We start from the raw sequence: 21,871 nt of genomic DNA, 5'->3' as shown, positions 1-21,871 counted from the left end.
TGTCTCTCCCTCTCACTGTCTGTAACTCTACCTCTCAAATAAATAAATAAAATCTTTTAAAAAAAAGATTTTGATTTTTTTGAATTTGCTGAGACTTGCTTTATGGCCTAGCATTTGGTCTATCCTAGAGTTCCATGCACTGGTGAAAAGAATGTGTCTTCTGCAACTGTATGTTGAAAAATTCTATAGATATTATTTGGGTCCATTTGGTCTATAGTATTGATTAACTCTGTTGTTGCTTTGCTGGTTTTCTGTCTCGTTGATCTGTCCATTGCTGAAAGTGAGGTATTGAAGTCCCCCATTACTACTGGATTTGAGTCTATGTCTCCCCCTTTAGATCCCATAACATTTCTCTCTCTCTTTTTTTTTAACTTTTATTTAATAAATATAAATTTCCAAAGTCCAGCTTTTGGATTACAATGGCTTTTTCCCCCCCATAACATACCTCCCACCCGCAACCCTCCCAATTTCCGCTCCCTCTCCCATTCCATTCACATCAAGATTCATTTTCAATTCTCTTTATATACAGAAGATCAATTTAGTATATAGTAAGTAAAGATTTCAACAGTTTGCACCCACACAGAAACACAAAGTGTAAAGTACTGTTTGAGTACTAGTTATAGCATTAATTCACATTGGACAACACATTAAGGTCAGAGATCTTACATGAGGAGTAAGTGCACAGTGACTCCTGTTGTTAACAATTGACACTCTTATTTATGGCATCAGTAATCACCCTAGGCTCTTGTCATGAGTTGCCAAGGCTATGGAAGCCTTTTGAGTTCACTAACTCTGATCTTAGACAAGGCCATAGTCAAAGTGGAAGTTCTCTCCTCCCTTCAGAGAAAGGTACCTCCTCCTTTGATGGCCTATTCTTTCTACTGAGATCTCACAGAGATCTTTCATTTAGTTTTTGTTTTTGTTTTTGTTTTTTTTTTCCGCCAGAGTGTCTTGGCTTTCCATGCCTACAATACTCTCATGGGCTCTTCAGCCAGATCCGAATGCCTTAAGGCTGGTTCTGAGGCCAGAGCGCCGTTTAGGACATGTGCCATTCTATGAGTCTGCTTTGTATCCCGCTTCCCATGTTGGATCGTTCTCTCCTTTTTAATTCTATCAGTTAGTATTAGCAGGCACTAGTCTTGTTTATGTGATCCCTTTGACTCTTATACCTATCATTATGATCAATTGTGAACTGAAACTGATCACTTTGACTAGTGAGATGGCATTGGTACATGCAACCTTGATGGGATTGAATTGGAATCTCCTGGCACATTTCTAACTCTGCCGTTTAGGGCAAGTCAGCTTGAGCATGTCCCAAACTGTGCATCTACTCCCTCTCTTATTGCCGCTCTTACATTTAACACGGATCACTTTTCAGTTAAATTTAAACACCTAAGAATAATTGTGTTAATTAAAGAGTTCAACCAATAGTATTAAGTAGATAATACTTTATCCCTTTTAGTATTTAAGTTGTTCATCAACAGTCAGGACAAGGGCCGGTCAAGTCACTGTTTCTCATAGTGTCCATTTTACTTCAACAGGTTTCCTTTTTGGTGCTGTCTTAGTTGTCACTGATCAGGGAGAACATATGATATTTGGCCCTCTGGGACTGGCTTATTTCACTCAGCATGATGTTTTCCAGATTCCTCCATCTTGTTGCAAATGACCGGATTTCATTGTTTTTGACTGCTGTATAGTGTTCTGTAGAGTACATATCCCATAATTTCTTTATCCAGTCTACTGTTGATGGGCATTTGGGTTGATTCCAGGTCTTAGTTATTGTGAATTGAGCTGCAATAAACATTAAGGTGCAGACAGCTTTTTTGCTTGCCAATTTAATTTCCTTTGGGTAAATTCCAAGGAGTGGGATGGCTGGGTTGTATGGTAGGGTTATATTCAGGTTTCTGAGGAATCTCCAGACTGACTTCCATAATTGGCTTTACCAGTTTGCATTCCCACCAACAGTGGGTTAGTGTCCCTTTCCCCACATCCTTGCCAGCATCTGTTGTTGGTAGATTTCTGTATGTGAGCCATTCTAACCAGGGTGAGGTGAAACCTCATTGTGGTTTTGATTTGCATTTCCCTGATGGCTAGTGATCCTGAACATTTTTTCGTGTGTCTGTTGGCCATTTGGATTTCCTCTTTTGAAAAATGTCTATTGAGGTCCTTGGCCCATCTCTTAAGTGGGTTTTTGTTTTGATGTTGTGGAGTTTCTTGACTTCTTTGTAGATTCTGGTTATTAATCCTTTATTGTTGCATAGTTTGCAAGTATTTTTTCCCATTCTGTGGGTTGCCTCTTCACTTTACTGACTATTTCTTTTGCAGTACAGAAACTTCTCAATTTGATGCAATCCCAAATGTTAATTTTGGCTTTGACTGTCTATGCCTCCGGAGTCTTTTCCAAGAAGTCTTTGCCTGTGCCTATATCTTGCAGGGTTTCTCCAATGTTCTCTAATCATTTGATGGTGTCGGGTTGTAGATTTAGATCTTTAATCCATGTTGAGTGGATTTTTGTGTAAGGTGTAAGGTAGAGGTCTTGCTTCATGCTTCTGCACGTGGAAATCCAGTTTTCCCAGCACCATTTGTTAAATAGACAGTCCTTGCTCCTGGAATTGGTTTTAGGTCCTTGATCAAATATAAGTTGGCTGTAGATGTTTGGATTGATTTCTGGTGTTTCTATTCTGTTCCATTGTCTATCCACCTGTTACTGTACCAGTACCATGCTGTTTTGATTACAACTGCCCTGTAATTTGTCCTGAAATCTGGTATTGTGATACCTCTAGCTTTGTTTTTGTTGTATAAGATTGCTTTAGCTATTCGAGGTCTCCTGTGTCTCCATATGAATTTCAGCATTTTCCATATCTATAACATTTCTTTTAAAGAGCCAGGTGCCCTGTAATTAGGTGTGTATTTATGTTTATAATAGTTACATCTTCCTGTTGAATTGATCCCTTAATCATTACTTAGTGCCCTTCTTTGTCTCTTTTTTTGTGTTAAAGTCTACTTTGTCTGATATTAAGATGGCTACGCCACCTCTTTTTTTGGTTTCTGTTTGCATGGAATACCTTTTTCCATCCTTTTACTTTCAGTCTGCCTGTATCTTTGTTGGTGAGATGTGTTTCTTGTAGGCATCAAATAAATGTTTTGTTTTTCAGTCCTTTCAGCCAGTCTTTTAACAGGAAAGTTGAGGCTATTTACAATTAAGGTGACTCTTGATAAGTAATGACTTGGCCTTGCCTTTTTCCATAAACATTCCTATTGTTTACTTTGGGTTTCCTTTGTACATTTACCGGGGTATTTTCTGCCTTCATCTTCTTTCATAGTGATGACCATGTTTCTGTTACTGTGAGTAGCACATTCTTACTCATCGATTTTATTAAATTGTCCATAATGTGCTATTTTAGTGACAAGAGGGATAAAGTTATAGGTAATAAAAAAAATACTATTAGGAATGTTTTCTTATATGGAAGGATTTAACATTTCATTATAGCTAAGCATTATCAGAGTTTTTACTCTTCATATATATACTGCTTTATAATTTTATAACACTTGCTTATTTTTTTTCTTACAGAAATAAACTTTCGGGAAATGGCCTCTAAATCTTGGCTGAATTTTTTAATCTTTCTCTGTGGATCAGCAATAGGATTTTTTTTATGTTCTCAACTGTTTAGTATTTTGCTGGGAGAACACAGTGACACCCAGCCTAACATTCTTCATAATGACCCCCATGCTAGGCATTCAGATGATAATGGACAGAATCATCTAGAAGGACAAATGAACTTCAATGCAGATTCCAGCCAACATAAAGGTATGATTTATTAAAGAGTAACATAAGCAGTATTTCTAAAAAACTGTAGATATTAGAGTATTTTATTAAATCATAAGATGCCATCAACTCTCATACTTTTTATCTATTTCTTATCGTCTTTAACTTTAGCCCAGTTCCAGACAGTGTAGGAAAACATTTACACAATACAAAGATCTCTACAAATTGTGATTTGACAAAAAAGAATACCCAGGGAGCTTGAGAACAATCTGAGGGGCTGCCGTTGTGGCAAAGCAGGTAAAGCTGCTGCCTGCCATGCCAGCATCCCATATGGGCGCTGGTTCATGTCCTGGCTGCTCTGCTTCCGATCCAGCTCTTGCTAATGGCCTGATCAAAGCAGCAGAAGATGGCCCAAGTGTTTGGGACCCTGTCACCCAATTGGGAGACCTGGATGAGGTCCTGGCTCCTGGCTTTGGCCTGGCCCAGCGCTGGCTGTTGCAGTCATTTGGGTGGAGTGAAGCAGCAGATGAAGGATCTCTCTCCCTCTCTGTAACTCTTTGAAAATTAATAAACCTTAAAAAAAAAAAAAAACAATTAGAATTATGGGATGCAGAGGTTCCCCCATTGAGAGTTATTTTTCTTATCTTTCCAATAGTAAGTGACTTCTCCCTACCTCTCAAGAAGAGATTAAAGGGTCAGTATCAAAGCCTGATCCAGTTTCATCAACCGGCAATCACACGCTGCTGTGTTATGTGGTTGTTTAAACAACCGTGATTCAGTTCTGAACAGGTGCTCTGTGTTCTTAGCACGGAAGTTTGACCATTGTGCGCTGGCTCTGTGGTGCAGCATCCTAGCTTCACATGATCCTTTGGAGCCAGGCTTCCCTAGCACTGCCAGGCTGCACTAAGGACACATGTTAGACACATCATACAAGGGTACTTCAAAAAGGTTTTGAAAAATGGAATTAAAGGATGTTTGTTTTGGTGCAAAAGTAATTGAAATCCATGTGTAATTTTTTCATGTATTATTCATGAACTTTTTGAAACTCCTTATGTGCATGAGCTCAAACAATTTTGCACCACTATAAACTTACCTTTATTCCAATTCCATGAACTTTATTGAAGTACCTTCCTATTTGTCCTTGAATGATTCATAACATGTGAGTTTGTTAAGTCTGTCTAGTTGTCTCATTGAACAGTTTTTTCCTTTTAACTCCTAAAACTTGTTCTTCTTATATTCCTAATTTTATATAGCTCAGTATCATCTGCCTAAGTTAAAAACTATGAAATCATGGTAGGTATTTTTTTCCACATACCAATCCCATTTCTTACTTTTCCAATATCTTTCTTCCCATTCACAGTACAGTCTCCCTAAATTTAGGCTTCAGCTGGATGGGTCCAGCTTTATTTTGGTGACCTACTCATTTAAATATCTTTTTTTTTTTGCATCTTTTTTTTTTCCTACTGTTTGTTGCTTTTCTGTGTTCAACCCATTGCTGTGTATCTCCCACTGCTGTCCGCTCAGCACACTGAACCCTTGGTAAATACCTCTATGATGGTGTGTCTCAGTAGGTAGCAGTCACTGGTTTGGATGTCCAGCAAGCTCCCCCACGAGATAGTGAATCTCTCTGGTAGGAGATGCGTCTTACTCATCTTTCATCTCCTCTGCCAGCACATGCCTGTGTACAAATAGGAGAGGCCTTCAAAAAGTTCATGGAAAATGTGAATTGGGGAAAAAATTAGATGACTTCAAATTTTTTTTACAGGAAAATCAACTTTAATTTCCATTTTTCCCATGAACTTTTTGAAGTATCCTTACAGTTAATGAGTAGTTGGAAGAATGAGAGAATCTACTAGACCTCAGCAGTAAGGAAAAAGTTTTTAAAAAAAAAAAATATGAGGGAGAGGGAGAGACAGAGATCTTCCATTCACTGGTTCACTTCCCAGATGGCCCCAATGGCCAAAGCTAAGCCAGGTGCTTCATCCAGGCCTCCCATAAGAATGGCAGGGGCCCAAATACTTGTTCCATCTTCAGCTACTTTTCCCAGGCCATTAACAGAGCTGGGTTGAAAGTGGAACAGCCAGGACTTATAAACTGGCATCCATATGGGGTTCCAGTGTTGCAGGTGGTGGCATCACCCAGTACACAAAAATGCCAGCCCCAACAGCTGTCTTAAGTGAAACATATTGGGGATCCTGGTATGCACCATTGTGTCCATTCAGTGATTGGTGTATCTGTGGAGCTAAAAGGTTGGCTCCGCAAGTATATGCAGTGTGAATGTTTTCTGACAAAATTACGTAGTTTTGTCCTTTTAGATTGAATTCTTGGAATTTGGAGGGGTATATGAATAATTTCATGATAACCCCACCCTTTTTCTTCCAACTCCCTCTCAGTTACTTGTGGATTATAACCTTTTTTATTTTTTTCCAGGTCCAAGCCTTTGTAACTCCTTATTTGACCTTAACTTTAAGGGTATACTTCCTGTGGGTACAGCCTCAAGAATTGTTCAAACTATGGGTTGCAAGACTCACACTGGTCAACTAAATATTACGCTTGAAACTAAACTTTTATAGGAATTTGACACAGTAATTTCATCTGAGTCTAAAAACTTAGGGCTTATGATTCTTTTCTTTTTCAAGTGATGCATTTTCACAAAAGTATAGGTCTAATTGTAAGGAATAAAGGTTGGTCCTTTACCACAGATAATTTGAGAAGCACTGGTCTAGAATCTCATCATCGAGCTCTTTCTCCACATCAGTGCTACTCAGATTGTGGGGTTCTGGCCTGATCACTTTGAATTGTTTGTTTACACCCAGAAAATAAGTTTGTACTAGAATGTGAGTCAGTTTATGTCCTTCAGTTCACTGCTTACTGAATTGGACTCTGGTGGTGGTAGTGGCGGCAGGGGGTGGGGAGTAAGTATAAGACATCCCTGATGAAAGGAGCTATACATTGCTTTGTATTCTGGCATAAGATCCCTATTTTTTAAAGATTTATTTATTTAAAAGAGCAAGAGAGAGAGAGAGAGAGATTGATTTCCACTCACTGATTCACTCTCCAAATGGCTGCCAGAGCCAGGAACTCCATCTGGGTCTCCCATGTGGATGGCAGGAGCCCAAAGCACTTGGGCCATTATCCACTACCTTCCAGGCACATGAACAGGAAGCTTGATCTGAAGCAAAGCAGCTGGGACTCTGAACCAGCATTCTCCTATGGGATGCTGGTATCACAAGCAGCGACTTAACCTGCTGCACCGCATTGCCAACTCCCAGGTCCTCATTTCATTTCTTTACAAAGTGATAATTTTTAAAAATAAAGCTTTAAGACAGTCTTGGAAATTCCACTTGTACCCCTTGCTCTGTTTCTGACTGATTGATTTGCATTTTGGACTGAAGTATATTAGCATCAGAACTAAGTTTGGCCATTAACTCCTCTGCTTTGAATTGGGGTCTCATGAAAGCCTTCAGGGTTACCTCAGGGTCCTTGTAGAAATTCTTATCAGTGGAGTGGGCATGGTCAAGCAGTTAAAGGTTCTGCTTTGGGACACCCACGTGCCCGAGTTTGAATCTCTGCTCTACTTCCAGTCCAGCTTCTTGCTCATGTGCCCACTGGGAGACAGCAGGTGATGGTGTTCAGGTCCCTGCCACCCATGTGGGAGACCTTGATGGGGTTCTGAGCTCCTGGCTGCAGCTTGGCCCAGCTCAGGCTGTTGTGGGCATTCGGGTTGTGAATCAACAGATGGGAGTTATCTCTGTCACTCTGCCTTTCAACAGTAAAAATACAACTTTTGTCAAGTTTTTTTCCTTCAAAATTGTATTTAAAAACCCCAGTGCTATGGGGCCCTTTGGGTTTTTCCTCTCTTGGAAGTCCCTCTCCATGCTGCTTTGGCTGGAGTTCTTTGACTCTAATAAATCTTTTTAATATCTCAAATAAATAAAACTTTTGGCAAAAGGAAATTTTAACAGTGGACTTTGCGAGCTTCAGAAGTGAACTGCCACTTCAGGTGTCCCTTCAGCAACTGAGAAATTCCTGTCGGTGTTCTACTGAAAACCTGCTGCAGCTTGCTTGGTAGCATGAAATACCAAGCAGAGACTACTGAAAGCAATACTTAATGTAACATGTTTGAGTTACTAGAACAACTTGTAAAACAAAAAATCTGATCCAGTCCAAGTTGGGGCCCGAGATCTGCATTTCTGGCAAGTTCCCAGACCAGTTTGATTAACAATTTAGGTCATAGTGACAACTCTTATTAGCTACAGTGATCTCAGTAAGGGTGACATTAAACCAGTCAATCAGAATGTCAGTTCACATTTGGTTGAGTTTTGCTTTCCTTCAGCTGAATCCTTACTGATAGGAAGGACTTTGAAATTGTTTACAAAATGTTTTCAATGCAAGTTATTTGGATTTTCTGTCTATGTAAATATAACTCTTTAAAAATATTTGTTTAATAGATGAAAACACAGACATCGCTGAAAACCTCTATCAGAAAGTTAAAATTCTTTGCTGGGTTATGACAGGCCCTCAAAATCTAGAGAAAAAGGCCAGACACGTCAAAGTAACATGGGCTCAGCGTTGTAATAAAGTGCTGTTTATGAGTTCGGAAGAAAATAAAGACTTCCCTACTGTGGGATTAAAAACCAAAGAAGGCAGAGATCAGCTATACTGGAAAACAATTAAAGCTTTTCAGTATGTTCATGACCATTATTTAGAAGATGCCGATTGGTTTCTGAAAGCTGATGATGATACATATGTCATACTAGACAACTTGAGATGGCTTCTTTCAAAATATGACCCTGAAGAACCCATTTACTTCGGGAGAAGATTTAAGCCCTATGTAAAGCAGGGCTACATGAGTGGAGGAGCGGGATATGTACTAAGCAAAGAAGCCCTACGGAGATTTGTTGATGCATTCAAAACAGACAAATGTACACATAGTTCCTCCATTGAAGACTTAGCACTGGGAAGATGCATGGAAATTATAAATGTCCAAGCAGGAGATTCCAGAGATACCACTGGAAAAGAAACTTTTCATCCCTTTGTACCAGAACACCACTTAATCAAAGGTTATCTCCCCAGAACCTTTTGGTACTGGAATTATAACTATTATCCTCCTATAGAGGTAAGTTTAGAAATGTTATTACTATAAATACTTGTGCTGGTTGCCCCCCCCCCCACCTTTTTTTTTTTTTTTTTTTTTTTTTTTTTTTTTTTTTTAAGATTCAAAAGGCAGAGTTAGAGAGATCTTCCAGCCACTGGTTCACTCCCACGATGGCTGCAATGGTCAGGGCTAGGACAGGCTGAAGCCGAGAGTCTGAAGCTTCATCTGGGTTTTTCACATGAATGTAGGGGCCCAAGCCCTTGGGCCATTTCCCAGGCACATCAGCAGTGAACTGGATCAGAAGTGAAACATCCAGGACTTGAAACTGGCACCCATGTAGTTTGCAGGCATTGGCTTAACCGCTATGCCATAATGCTGGTCTCTCTGGTTGACTTTCATTGATTCAGAAAAAAAAAATAGTATATTGTCTTTAGTGCCAATAACTAGGAATCTTCCTTGTTCCTTTTTATAGAGAGTGATAGTATAACTAAACAGATGAGACCAGGGGCATCAGCAATAATCTTTTAATTACTATCTTTGGGTCCTGTTTATGTCAGCCATTGAAAATGGAAAAGTGAGTGAACACAGCCAAACTAGCTAAGGATTTAATATGAATTCAGGGAATGTTAAGAGCCTTTTAGAAAAAGAAAGCCAACAAGGGGATGGAGTACTCTGGTTTGATTAAGGCAGGCCTCTTAGGGGCTGGTGTTGTGGCACAGGCATCCCATATGGGTGCCAGTTCCAGTCCTGGCTGCTGCTCTTCCGATCCAGCTCTCTGCTGTGGCCTGGGAAAGCAGTAGAGGATGGCCCAGGTCCTTGGGCCCCTACACCCACGTGGGAGACCCAGAAGAAGCTCCTGGCTCCTGGCTTCAGATCGGTGCAGCCATTTGGGGAGTGAACCAGTGGATGGAAGACCTCTCTCTCTCTACTTCTCTTTCAAATAAATAAAATAAATCTTAAAAAAAAAAAAAAAAAGACCTTTTAAAAATGGGAGACTTCGGGAACAGGCTAATGGACTTATCCCTTTTTATGAAAATTCCAAAAGTACAGATATTTGAGAAGAGTATAATACTGTGTACTCAGCAGCCAGCTTTACTAAATATTAATCCTTTGCCACATTTGCTTAATTTTTGAAAGAAAAACATGTTGTATGGTTGAGGACTACATGCTTTCCCCAATCTGATTGTCTTACCTTATTCCCTAGAGTTAACACTATCATGAAATTAGTATTGCTTATTACCATGCACATTTTAATATCGTCCTACTTGTTCTGTGTATTCACAAATACAATGCAGTATTGTTTTATGGGTTTTTAAGATACATTTAACTATATCATATGCATCTTTGTACAAGTTGCCCTTTTCATACAACATTGCAATTCATCAGCATTAATATATGTATCTGCTTTATTAAACGGTTGACTAATCTATGAATGTACCATAATTTATACATTCTGCTGCTGATACTTGTTTAGTAAACTTTTTACTATTGTAAGCATTGCTGTGTTGAAGCCAGAAACCATGAAAGTAAGCTTTTAGACTCAATTCTGTTATTAATAATGCCTTTAGGCGAGTCACTAGTTCTCTCTGCCTTGTTTGCTGTGACCCTTAACATGCAAATAAGAACACTTCATGATGCCACTCTGTTCTGCACAAGCCAGTGCTTTCAAATCATCAGCTAGAACAGTGGTTTGCAACCAGAGGCAGCTTTGTTTCTGCAGGGACATTTGCCAAGGTCTGGAGACATTAAAAAAAAAAAAATTAACTGATGCATAAAAATTGTGCATTATGTATGGGATACCATGTGATGTTGGATTTTTTCACTGTCTCAACTAGGAGGTTACTAGTGATATCTAGTGGATAGAAACTCACTGAATTATAAACCCACTAGATGTTTAGCATCCTACAAGGCACAGGACAGCCCCCCTAAACAAAGAATTATGTGACCCAACATGTCAGTAGTGCTGAGGTCTAGGACGTTTGACCTTGGCTATGGGTGATTAGCTGTAAAAAGAAATGCTAAAGCCAATCCCTGCTGCTTCTGCTGTCCACCACCAGTTTCCTTGTGACTTACATAGACAGGATAGCTAATCCTTGCAGTGATTCTCCATTTAACAGATGACATACCACTCAGGAAATTCAGGCTGCTTGACTATGAATCTTCTCTGAGAACTTGCCAGATTATCTCCCTTGTTCCTTGCCAAGACGTCCGAGTCTGAAGTTTAGTTGGGGTCAGCTGGATGAAACATTTGCCACATCCCAGGACTGACCTTGTGACTATTTGATTCTGAATCAGTTTCTTTTTCTGTTTTCTTGGCTTCTCATTTATTATAAATTTTTGTTTTATTTTCAGCTTTTTCTCATGCCAACCCAATAAACAATCTATGAGAACTGGATAACTGAACAGAGTTTTAAACCTAACTGACCATCCTGATGGGATCTGAATGTGATTATTTTATCAATAGTAGATAATATTGAGAATTTATCATAAGGAAGCATAATCCCAAATATTTTATACACATTGTTTCCTTTAAGCAACCACTTTTTGCAGATGAGGAAAGAGAAGCTTACAGAGATTATAAAGTATTAGGTTGTGGATACACAATGAGGCAAGGCTTTGTAGTCATTGGATGCTCAAGTAGTTGTCTCTTTAAGACCAAACCAAGCAGAAAGTTCCAGTGAGAGAGTTAGGAAAAGAAAGCAGAAGTTGGAGAAATAAAGCTTTATCCTTTGTGTAGCTGCCCCTTTCACTTGAAGAAGCCTCAAGAATTTTATCTACAAAACTGAAGAATGTAGTAGTGTTAGTTAGAAATACTTTGGCATTTGTTCTTGTTTTTAAATCATCAGAAACTCTGAAGGATTCTCATTTTCTTCTAATAAGTTAAATAAATACATAATGAAAATAATGACAGTAGCAAGTCAGGTGCCTCTGCTTTACCTTGCCAGCTTTCACGCTTAGATTCTTTTAAACTGTGTATTTCCTTGATAAGTAGCTATTTAGTATGTTAGCAATGTGCTTTATTAACAATGCGTGTTTCCACTGTTTTGTTTTTTTTTTAGGGTCCGGGTTGCTGTTCTGATCTTGCAGTTTCTTTTCATTATGTTGATTCTACAACTATGTATGAATTAGAATACCTCGTTTATCATCTTCGTCCATATGGTTATTTATACAGATATCAACCTGACTTACCTGAAAATATATTAAAGGAAATAAGTCAAGCAAACAAAAATGAAGATTCAAAAGTAAAATTAGGAAACCCTTGAAAGAAACCATGAATTAACAGCGATAAAATGTCTGTTATTGCATTGAAGGAGGACTTCTGCATTTTTGACATACAGAACCCTGGAATCTCAGTGAGCAATGCTAAGTGAACATTCCATAATAGAGATCTTTGACATATAAATGACTGTAAACTGAAGCTTTAAATGAGCTGTGAAGTCTGTTAAAATGTGTTTTGATACAGTAATATATAAATATATATATATATATGAATAATTTGTGTTTTTAAAATGGTGGCCAGGGAGAGGAACCAGGAAAGATTTTGTTGCCTGTTCCTGACCATGTATATTATTGTCACTGAGAAACTCAAACAGTTAATTTGCTAGAACAGTACTGCACTGTTAGTAACACAAATGATGCTAAACTGATCTGCCTTAAAGAAAATTCTAGAAGGAAATATTGTTGCTCAGTGTTGTTTATAAACTCAAAAAAATGAGTTTATATTTGCAGTATGATATAAATGAACCAAACCCCAACAAACAGCATTTTTGTCAAGTGAAAGTTTGGCTGAGATTATTTATTATTGGCAGTATTTCTTCCAGAAGAACGTAGAGTAAGAATGGCACTTATCCTAAAGTGCATTAATAAAACCACATTTTGAAATTATCCTGGGCCTTGACTATATTGTATCCTGGGTTCTAATTAGCAGTTAGCCCCCCAGTTCCTGGTTATTTCTTTTCTAAATATGTTTAACCACTCTTGAATACTATTCTCCACTTTTAATATTTATTTACTCACAGCATTAATAGCTTTCTGTAAACATGCATTTTAAGTTACTTGGTTCCCAGATTTCTCGTTACTTTTAGGTAACGAATAAGTAAATTTCATGCCGTTTAGGCATTCTTTTGTATCAGTGCCACTCTCAGGAATCATTAAGTGACATTTTCAATTGATTATTTAAAACTTTTTCCAACTACATAATTATATTTCCTTTTATTTTTCTGTTGAAAGATAACTTGTTTGTGCCTTTCGTAACTTGTTTAAAGCAAAGTTTGTAAAGCACTTTTAGGATCGCAGGTGGCTATTACTCTGGCAAGATATTTTGAATGGGAGATTTTGTTAGTTAAGCGTTCTGCATTTTCTAATGTTTTTAAACAAGCTAAACTGTCACCTATTAAAAAACCAAATACTTTATGGGTCACAATGGAAAGTTTGATGCTGACTTAACGATTGTGGGGTAATTGTCTTGCCAGTGGACAGCAGAATACCCATCCAATACTGTTGTCAAAAATAGTCACAAATAATTCCATTTTCATTGTAGTGACTCCCTAAAGAGTTTCTGGAAGGAAAGAAAATTCTCAATTTTTGTTGTCTTTAGTAATCTAAGTGCTGAGTGTATTGTAACAGAATATATTAGACTTTATCAGATTACTTTTTATGTTACAAATTATTGGCATTTTTCATGTCATTATGCTAACTTTACTTGGCTGTCACACCATTGACTGTGCTGCTTCCCTAAATATATTTATTGTGCCAAAACATGTCAAAACCATGACCTCCCTGGATGGTCTGTTGAGAAGATGTTCATTTCAGTGGCTGGTTGTGGAGTACTCTCTCTGCATAATGAAAACACGTACCACTTTTTATCTGTTCAGTTGTTGTTTGTTGTTTTCATGATAATATCATCTGCCAAGAATTCAAGGTATTCATTCTGTTCTTTGAACAGCTCTTGGCCATGATATGGACATGAAATTTTTTGTGATCCATATATGCTTTTCTTTACTGGAAGTATAAATTCTTTATCATAAACATCCAGAAACCCTAAAATTTACTCATGAAAAGTAAATGTTGAGGAGAATCCTGGGCCCTGGAGTTAGGCAGCCTGGATTGAAAGTCTTGCTCCATCACTTACTGTTTTTGCTACCTTGAGCAATTTACTTAATTTCTCTGTGCCTCAGTTTCCTTGTCTGTAAGTTGGATAATACTACTACCTACCTCACAGGATTTACATGAGGATTAAATAAGTGCATGTATGTAAGGCTCAGAACACTGGCCAGAACAGGGAGCAATAAGATTTATTATTCTCTTACCTTTGTGTGTAAATATTTAAATAGATGATTAAATGAGACACTGAAGTAAGTATTTTAAACATTACTTATAAGTAATAGCTGGTATTTATCTAGTGCCTACTATTTGACAGGTACTGTGCTTAGATGCTCTATGTATATCAGCATGAATCCTCACCATTTGGGTGATAATCTCACTTTATAGATGAGGAAACTGAAGTTCAGAGAGTTAAGATCACTTTTCCACTGTCACAAAGCTAGGAGCTAACAGAGCTAGGATTTACGCTCAAGTCCTGTGTTAGTCATGTAGCATTATTTCCATTTTAATTTATAGTATGTGACAGTATATCAACCAGTACTAGACTAACCAGCCAAATTGTTGTCATAGTGATTCTTATTTTGAGTCTCACACTCTTGCCTGGGAACTGTTGAAGTACAGATCTCAAAACCCTAGTCCACCAGATCTCTAACTTTAGCATGTTGCCCAAGAGTCTGTATTCTTACTAGATGGCCTGGGGCAGTGGCCACCAAGGTGTGGTCCCAACAAACCGCATCAGCACCACCTGGGGACTTGTCCAAGATGCAGCCTCTCTCTGGCCTCACCCTACACCCACTGCCTCAGAAACTTCGCAGGCGAGCCTAACGTTTATGTTTAAACAAGCACTAGAGGTGAATCATTTTCACCCTAGTTTGAGAACCATTACCCAGCTACTTACATGGTTCTGGTGCCGACAGTCTGGCACACACCAAAGGTTACTGCACTATACATATTTTTCAAACACTTAAATAACTAATGTTTTAAATCAGTATAGTCCAGGATTACACTATATTCAGTGTAAAATACTTAAAATACAATTTCAAGGGTCACTACATCATTCATTTTAGCAAAATTCTTTAGCTCCTCCAGATTGATTAATATCAAAGCCCATGGTAAAATCTGTAATTCTCTGAAGTTCAGCAATTTCACAGTGGGGCAGGCAGGGTTCCTTAAGTATTAATAAGTACATACTGCTTCATTAAAAGCATACATAAATGTAATCAAAAGTGTCCACAGTTGTAACTAGAGTTTTTAAATAGGGGTAGCAAAATGGTATTTTATAATATGCAGAGCATTTTTCTGCTAATTCATAATATCAATTTAAAATTTCATCACTTTTAAGAATCATTTGTCTTAGTAAAAAAAAATTCTAGTATTTGATAGAGTACATCAAACCAGATTTCATGATAATGATTTATCATCTTAGATTAAGATCTTCGTCATTTGAGCGAAGGCTTTTGATGTGCTCTCAGAACATAAGGCTTTGATGTCTTAGGTTCTCTTACAGCAGTATTCTTATGTTCTCTAATGGCAAGTTCATAGATACAAGGCAAATTTTTGTCCCAGAGTTTCCTTCCAAATCCTAAAACTTCAGAGGAGGTTTTATTACTGTAAAAAGCTTCACAAATAAATCACTAACCAGTTTTTAATATTTTTTGAATATGATAATTAAAATTGGGCATTGGATTTGCTAACTGGTTACTTTCCATAATTGAGTATCAGCTTTGCACTTCCTTGCGCCTATTAAACCATTGTTTCCAGATTGAGGCGCTACTGTACTTGAAAGAATCCTCAATGTGTTAGCTCCCATCTAACCTTTTATTCTTAAAAGTTTCAGTTTGTTAGACCATTGTTCTGTCTTTGATAATTTGTTTGTGTTAACGCCCTTCTTTATTTCTTTTAAAACTAACTTCTGTTTTCTAGCTATTCTTAAAGCTGCCTTTACAAGGTTAATTTGGCTTAATTAACTATAGGTTTCCCTATGAGATTGAAAGTAAACATCTAAGAATAATGCCTGCTGGCTCTCAGGATGCTTGTGTTGTTTAAAAGCCTATAGTTTTTAAACTATTTCTACATCTACAATTATTGATCCTGTCACCACTCACCCTTTTCTCAGAAACAAACAGCAAAACCCTGCTTCATTTCTCTACTTCCTTACAGTAGACAGAACTGTACTTAAGAAATCTGGGGGACAATCTGTGGTATATTTTATGCTAAATGTAAGTTCTATTGATTAAAAAAAGGAGTTATTTATATCTGAGTTGAAAAAAATTTTAACACAGATGGGAAGAAGAAATTTTACAAACTCTCTTGAGAGAACTGCTCTAGTTTTCAGCTCCTTTACCTCTCTAGTTTTCAGTTGATATTAGCTAAGTTTGAATAACTTTGCAGGGCCCTGCCAAGTAATAATCTGCGTGGAGTATATTGTTAGAGGGAAACTAATCTTACTGCTAAGCAGTGTGTTGTACTACATAGTGAATGTCTGTGTTTTGGAATTTTAAAATTATTTAAGGTAATAGTGTCATGAATGGTTTGAAAATGTCTGGTGACTTGCTTATTTTAAGTGATCACCATTAAGTCAGAAAAATGTATTTTTAAATGTTTTTTAAAGTGCCTTTTGAAAATTTTTAAGCAACAGATTTAAACAACTGCATAAAATAAATTACCATGTTCAAAGTTGTTTCATCTGGTTATTTTTAAACTATAACAGTTGTGAGATAAATATCTTTTATGGGTAGTTTCTGGGTTATTTTTCCAAAAATTTTAAATTGTTTTCCAATCATAGTTCTTCAGTTTGAATAGTTTACATAATTTTATAGCAATATCTATTACTTACCTTAAAGTAACAAAATATTCCACCTCTGACTTAGAACAGCATACCTTAAAACAGAAGCACCTTCTCTGTTGTTTGTGTGTGTGTGTGTGTGAGAGAGTGAGATTGAGAAAGATGAGTGAACAAGACATTTCAGAGAGCTGTTGGAGCAGTTTCCTGCATAGGGCATCAGGGAACACATCAGAAAGAAGCATTTGAGCTGAGACCTGAATGACGGACTTTTATATGCTGAGGAGTTACTAACATCTAGGCGTTTCTTCACACCTAGTAGTAAAGAATGTTCACAGCTTGGCTGGCTCTGGGCCTGTGTGAAAGCTGACTGAAGGCAATGCACTGAACAAAAAAGTTTTTTAAGGCATATTTCATGCAGAGTTCAGGTCCATTGATATTAAATGTGTCTAGGACTTCTGGTGTATGCATAAAAATTTACCTAGTATTCTACATTTTTAAGATTTATTTATTTATTTGAAAAGCAGAGTTACAGAGAAGCAGAGGCAGAGAGAGATCTTCATCCACTGGTTCACTCCCCAAATGGCCGCAGTGGCCAGAGCTGGGCCAATCTGAAGTCAGGAGCCTGGAACTGGACAGCTGGGACTTGAACCAGTGCCCATATGGGATGCTGGCACTGTAGATGGTAGCTTTACCAGCTACGCCACAGTGCCGGCCCTATATTCTACATCATTCTAGGCAAGTTATTATCAAGTGTTCATAAGGCCCTTGAGTCTGGCCAGTATGCCTCAATTTTCAGTAACCCAGTAGATTCATTAGGTTCACTAGTTGGTTGTTCCGGTGTGTGCATGTATAGTTTTGTGTGTACAGTTCTTTGGGTTAGGTAATGCTGCTCTTGCTGGAGCAGCACAGCTGTATACTCTCACATATTCAGATAACCAAATATTTTCCAGGTAGCTGTGTTTGTTAATTGATGTCATTGGAAAGGAGATTTATGTACTAAACACACAGATTTACTACTATAAGTTTTCCAAAGTATAACCTCATAATACTGGAAAAGATACAGGAGAATTATGTGAATGTGTTTCCTTGCTGGAGGGAAGGGTTTGGCTAATAATGCGGACAGTATCAGTTGTCCCAGAGAAATCCTTGCCGTGGTTAGTTAAGACTGAACGAACACTTAACAGCTAAAGTGGATCAAGTTCAGCAACATTGGCATTCTCCAGTAAGTCTGTGTGAGTGAGACATGAACTTGGTCATAAGTGATTTGTTACCAACTCATGCATTTAGTATTGCTGCCTAGAATGTCGGCTGCTGGCATTCTTGAAACTGCCTGTGTGGCATCATCTCTTCTGCCAAACCTGGTGCTTTCTGCAGTCTGTTCTTGGTGTTTGTTTGCAGGACTAAAATCTCATCCAGGACATGGAAACACTTTTCAGTAAGTGGGGCCTTCAAAAAGTTTATGGGAAATGTGCATTATGGAAAAATTACCCATAGTGGTTTCTTCTGTTTTTTACACCAAGATATATCTTTAAATTCCATTTTTCCATGAACCTTTCCGAGTTCTCACATACAATTACCTCTGTATTGTTTAGCTTAATGCAGCAGCTTACTTTGCAGTATCAAAAAACTGTCTTTTTAAATAAGATTCCACCCTAGAACTTAACCTTAGTTTTCTAATGAGTGCCTGATGAAACATTAACAATATTTTCTCATTTGTACAATTGCTGTATCCTGTACCATCTTAATACTGGTTTGGATACAATGTCCTAACAGCTGATCAGGCTTTAACTTCAATGAGTTTTTCCCCACAGAACTTTTTCCAAACTGCACTGTTTCCCTGCTGCTTTTCCCACGACAGCAGAATCATGCCATCAGTAGCATCTAGACTGAATTTCACTTTCCACTAACTTCGCTGTCTTTGTTAGGTCAGGAAGAAAAAGTAGTTTGGGATAGAAGTAACGATTCAGCTTTTCCTTTAGTTCTACCCCGGGATGTTTTTCTTGATTTTGTATTGTTTGCTGGAATGATATGTGTGTGTGTGTGTGTGTACGTGTACCAGTTACAGAATGGCTTGGTTATGGTTACATGAATACTTCTCTTTTTGATACTGATGAGATGTTTATAATAAGCTGTTTTCTTTGATGGGTTGAAGGTAAACTCCAACTTCCCCTCCTTTTTTCTGGCTGTTTGAACCTTCCCCTACCCCGCTCTTTTTCTCCCTTGTCACTGGCAGCAGTTTTTTATGAAGACGTTGTATCATTGCCCCACTTTGTTAATGATGTTCTTTCATGAACTTCCTTCCGTTCCCTCTAATTTAAGAAGCTTTTCTAGACGTCACTTAAGAGGAGGGAGAGGCAGCACACAGAATGCACACCAACATAATCCTAGAGTTACCTCCAACCCCTCCAACCCAAGGAAGTGTTTTCTCTGCGACCTCCACAGTGAAAATTGGGGGGGGGGGGTGTGTTTCAACAGTTGAAAGCCTTTCAGAGCCTGCCCTCAATGTCCTTAATCCCAGCTGATGTCATCTCGTGCCAAAATGGTCCTAGAGATTTTGAATGGCACTCGTGACAGCAAGGAGTTCTTAGGAACAGAATTAGAAGGTGTTTTCCCCTTATTTGGAACAAGGGGGGCAGAAGAGTCTGGTTTGGTAGCACATGGTTCAGACCACAGGGAGTTATATAGATCAGTTACATAATAAAGGTAGCATGTCTTGTCGCTGCTAGTAGTCCTTGGCACCCAGAAGTTCTACTAACGTGGGAAATGCAGTTGAATGCAAGCACAGCTTCTCCAAGTGGAGGTGGAGGAAGAAAACTTAAAAGGCACTCAGCTCCCTATGCTAAGTATACACACATGTCTTGTTACCTGATTCCACAGGTGCTGAGGTTATATAGAAATAATTCATGAGAAGGGGCCAGGACTGATGCCTTCCAACATTTAAAAAATTAGATTCAAAACCTCATCACAAGTAGTGACTTCCAGGAGATGTGTGTTGATATAATTGATTCTGATCAATAGCACACATCCTTAGCTTTGTTCAGTAGATCAACAGTGGTCTCAGAACTAAAGGGACTGGACCCCTGATGTCCAAGAACAAGGCTATCTACTGTTCAGGACTGTCAGATCTGACAAGCAGAAGAAGGGAGAATAGGAAGTATAGTTCATAGAATGAGGCATCTCTTGGGGCCGCTGCCTGCAGTGCCAGCATCCCATATAGATGCCAGTTCTAGTCCCAGCTGTTCTACTTCAGATCCAGCGCTCTGCTGTGGCCTGGGAAAGCAGTGGAAGATGGCCCAAATCCTTGGGCCCCTGCACCTGCGTGGCAGACCTGGAAAAAAATCCTGGCTCCTGGCTTCAGATCGTCCCAGCTCCAGCCGTTGTGGCCAATTGGGGAGTGAACCAGCGGATGGAAGACCTCTCCTCTCTTTCCGTCTCTCCTTCTCTGTGTAACTCTTTCAAATAAATAAATAAATCTTAAAAAAAAAAAATGAGCATCTCTTACAAGATGAAAATATCCATAACTTCTAATTTTAGTGAGAGAAACTAACCTTTGTAGAAAAAACTTTCAGTTTCATTTTTCTGTTAACTTTTTGAAGTAACCTCCTGTTATAGTAAATGCTAAATGTTCCTGTTTTACAGTTTATTTTTTGTACATTGTTATTTTTGATTCCTCTCAATATTCTTTAATTGTGTTTAGTCATGTAGGAAAGTAACTATAGGATGACTGTCTAATTGACCCAATACATTTTAAGAATCCTTTTTTCAACTTTTAAAAAAAAAATTTTGAGAAACAGAATGCCCCCATCTGCTGGCTCACTCCCCAAAGGCCCATACCGTTTGTGCCAGTGTTGTGGCACAGTGGGTTAAAGTCCTGGCTTGAGGTGCCAGCGTCCCGTATGGGCGCCTGTTCTAGTCCCAGCTGCTCCTCTTCCGATCCAGCTCTCTGCTACGGCCTGGGAAAGCAGTAGAAGATGGCCCAAGTCCTGGGGCCCCTGCACCCATGTGGGAGACCCGGAGGAAGTTCCTGGCTCCTGGCTTCAGATCAGCGCAGCTCTGGCCGTTGTGGCCATCTGGGGAGTGAACCAGCAGATGGAAGACCTCTCTCTCTGTCTCTACCGCTCTCTGTAACTCTTTCAAATCAATAAAATAAATCTTTTAAAAAAATCAGTTTAGATAACATTTTGTATAGACACAAAAAGAAATCAGTTTAGATAACATTTTGTATAGACACTATAGTCAACTGCTGTATGTTATGCATTTTCCCGTGAACCCTGTCATTATTGCCATCAACCGCCTCCCTTAACAATCCCAAGAGGTTCCCAGGTATTTCTTGTACCCAGAAATGAATTACCCTGTCACCCAACTCCCAGGCCGCCTTTCCAGAGCTGTCAACTCCTGTACCATCTAATGTGGTGGGCAGTGCTTACTCTGGGGATGCCCCTGCTAGCATCCTGTGTGACCCTGGGTGAAGACTTGTCCTTATTACCCGTAGCACTCAAGAGACCAGAAAGCTTCATTGTAAGGAAAAGTTCAAAGAATAATTTATGAGAGCTGCTGACTCCAGAGAGGTCTTCTTACCTCTCACCAGGCTTCTCCGTGTCTTCTCTGCCATGTGTTTTCAAGGCATGACAAGTAACCCAACCGCCCCAATAGAGGCATTCCAGATGCCGTCCCATCTGTAGAATGAGAGCCAGATTGACATCTGCACTCAGAGAAATGAAGATTTTTTTTTCCCCAACCCCATACTGCTGGAAAAGTGACCTCTTACTGGGAAACTGACAATGAAAACACTGGCTGTCAGAGAATCCCATGTTTACATGGGGAGAGTGTGATGTGGCAGTTTGGTTTGTGGCCCCAATAAGATTGTCCAGTGACCTGGTACCAGCAAGTGTATTTCACAGAGTCCTGTGTTGCTTGCACAAGTAGAGCATCAACAGCCAAATATAGGCTGAATTCTGTTCCTGTTTGTCTCAGTGCATTAAGGGTTTCAAATCTTGAAATCTAGTCTTCACATGGTCACTTTGCTCTACAAACTGGCTCAAAATTGAGCAGAATATTACTTTATGAAGTCACTCATCATTGTCCCTTTAAGCCAGTGACTTCCAAATCCATCTTCCTC

At 38.8% G+C, this 21,871-nt stretch overlaps 1 protein-coding gene across 5 annotated transcripts in view; it reads left to right on the top strand.

Moving 5' to 3' along the window:
- C1GALT1 (core 1 synthase, glycoprotein-N-acetylgalactosamine 3-beta-galactosyltransferase 1) overlaps positions 1 to 16,647 on the top strand; it is a 42,164-nt gene extending 25,517 nt beyond the window's left edge. For all 5 annotated transcript variants that reach the window (XM_062178290.1, XM_062178291.1, XM_062178294.1 and 2 more), the window contains 3 exons: positions 3,572 to 3,808; positions 8,218 to 8,885; positions 11,924 to 16,647. In XM_062178290.1, the coding sequence (XP_062034274.1) occupies positions 3,589 to 3,808; positions 8,218 to 8,885; positions 11,924 to 12,127 (1,092 nt within the window). In that variant the 5' untranslated portion in view covers positions 3,572 to 3,588 and the 3' untranslated portion in view covers positions 12,128 to 16,647. The remainder of the gene's footprint in view (positions 1 to 3,571; positions 3,809 to 8,217; positions 8,886 to 11,923) is intronic.
- Positions 16,648 to 21,871: the final 5,224 nt, after the last annotated feature.

Source organism: Lepus europaeus, chromosome 20 (assembly GCF_033115175.1).
Source record: "Lepus europaeus isolate LE1 chromosome 20, mLepTim1.pri, whole genome shotgun sequence".
NCBI lineage: Eukaryota > Metazoa > Chordata > Mammalia > Lagomorpha > Leporidae > Lepus > Lepus europaeus.
Note: the sequence above shows the minus strand (reverse complement) of the source record. Positions and strands in the feature narration are given on the sequence as shown.